The sequence below is a fragment of the Arachis ipaensis genome, chromosome B08 (genome assembly GCF_000816755.2).
Source record: "Arachis ipaensis cultivar K30076 chromosome B08, Araip1.1, whole genome shotgun sequence".
Lineage (NCBI taxonomy): Eukaryota > Viridiplantae > Streptophyta > Magnoliopsida > Fabales > Fabaceae > Arachis > Arachis ipaensis.
In genome coordinates this window covers 128,287,884-128,289,637 of record NC_029792.2, presented here as the reverse complement: position 1 = coordinate 128,289,637, position 1,754 = coordinate 128,287,884, and the positions used below count along the sequence as shown (strand labels likewise).

The 1,754-nt window shown below is 32.9% G+C and overlaps 1 protein-coding gene across 1 annotated transcript in view; it reads right to left on the bottom strand.

The window, feature by feature from the left end:
* The window catches only part of LOC107611773 (protein UNIFOLIATA), a 3,499-nt gene continuing 2,078 nt past the window's right edge, over positions 334 to 1,754 (bottom strand). Inside the window, exon 3 of the mRNA XM_016313667.2 lies at positions 334 to 862. Coding sequence (XP_016169153.1) covers positions 476 to 862 — 387 coding nt within the window. The 3' untranslated portion in view covers positions 334 to 475. The remainder of the gene's footprint in view (positions 863 to 1,754) is intronic.

Here is a 1,754-nt window from a genome sequence, read left to right as displayed (position 1 = left end):
AAAAAGTAGTAAACACGTACTAAATGATCAAATTTTTTTTTTAATATGACTAGTATTTTAAATTTTAATTAAATTTAATTCGGTAAATATTTTATATTTTTGAGTACCAAATAAAAAAAAAATACTGGAGTACTTGTCATTTAATTAACTATTAAGTATTATTACTAGTGGTAGTCTCTAATATATTAGGTTATTGTTTGCTCATATTTAATTTGAAGAACTTATTTAATTCAATTAAAATTTAAAAGACATTAATTTGCATAAAAATTAAGGAACAAAACTAACTAATAAACATTTACTCCATAATAGCATCTAATCAACTCGTACTTCAAGGCACACTAATGGAATTAAATTTCCATAACTAACTAATAAGTCTCAGGGTTCCTCATAAGTCCTACAAATATATATAGCAGTGTCTAATTAAAATTATATATTCATATATAACTAAGTAGCAAAATTACTACAAAAATAAGAATTAAAAAGGAAGTTGGGCAACTGCTGACGAAACAGAGGTAGAGACGGCTACGGTGGCGGCGACGACGACGGCAGCGTTGTTACTCTCAGCATGACAAAGTTGGCGGAGCTTAGTAGGGACATACCAAATGGAAAGGCGAGGATGAGCATTGAAGATGGCATCAATGTCCCAGCCCTGGCGAGCAGCTATCGCAACTAAAGGCTTGTAACACGCTTGCCTCCAGGCGCCAACGTTCTCGCCTCTCTCCTTGAAGGTTCGTCGGAGCTCGTTAGACGCGTCCTCGTCGAGGCAGTGCAGTGCATAGCAATGTACGTAGTGCCTCATCTTTGGCTTGTTGATGTAGCTTGCACCTGCTTTCTTTGCATACCTGAATACTTGATTTGTTACCTGCGCTACCAAAATTCGACAACAAACAAATGTTATCTCATCCTTCTAATAATATTAAAGTATAAGTCCACCAAACCCGAATAAACTTAATTAATTTAAAATATAAATTTTAAAAATAAAATTTATTTTTTTAATCTATTGTTTAAGTCAGAAAAAACATTGTTATATGATGGAGTTATATATACCTAATGTGAATGTGAATTTTAACTCCATCATTATATGATAGATAAGAAGTCAACTATATTATGGTAATATAATTCATCTTGCAACATCTTTTACTAATGGGTGTATGTGATATTGTGATATCTCAAAAGAATAATCATAAACAGTAACCTACTTATTGCCTACACCCATGCACATCAAAGTAACATTGAATAGAATATGGGCAAAGAACAATTCATCAAAGTAACAGAATCACAGGAACTGATGGATACGTGTCAATTAAAGGGAGAGGTGATTGTGATTGTTATGAGTGCATGCTAGAATCTAAGAAAAGATGCAATGCAATGCATGACTTTGACTAACGTGTGTTAATGTGAAAAGTTAGGGTTACTAAACCCTATATATATGGTTCTTCTTTGTGACCGGACAATACATTTCACCACCGTAAGGATGCAGAATCTCAGTTTAAGAGTGGGACCCTCTCACGAGACTCCCTGACTCGTCACGTGTTCCTTCTTCTAAGCAACACAAGGAACCATCAAAACTGCAGAGACTTACTCTCACTCTCAGAAACCAAAAGATAAAAAAGGACAAATATAAGAAAAAAAATTCAATTTTATTCATTTTTGGAATAAATTCTTTTTATGCATGCATTGATATCAATATTGATTTCCTACCCTATTAATTAAGTTTGGTTTATAAATAAAATAATTAATATGTATATCCGATG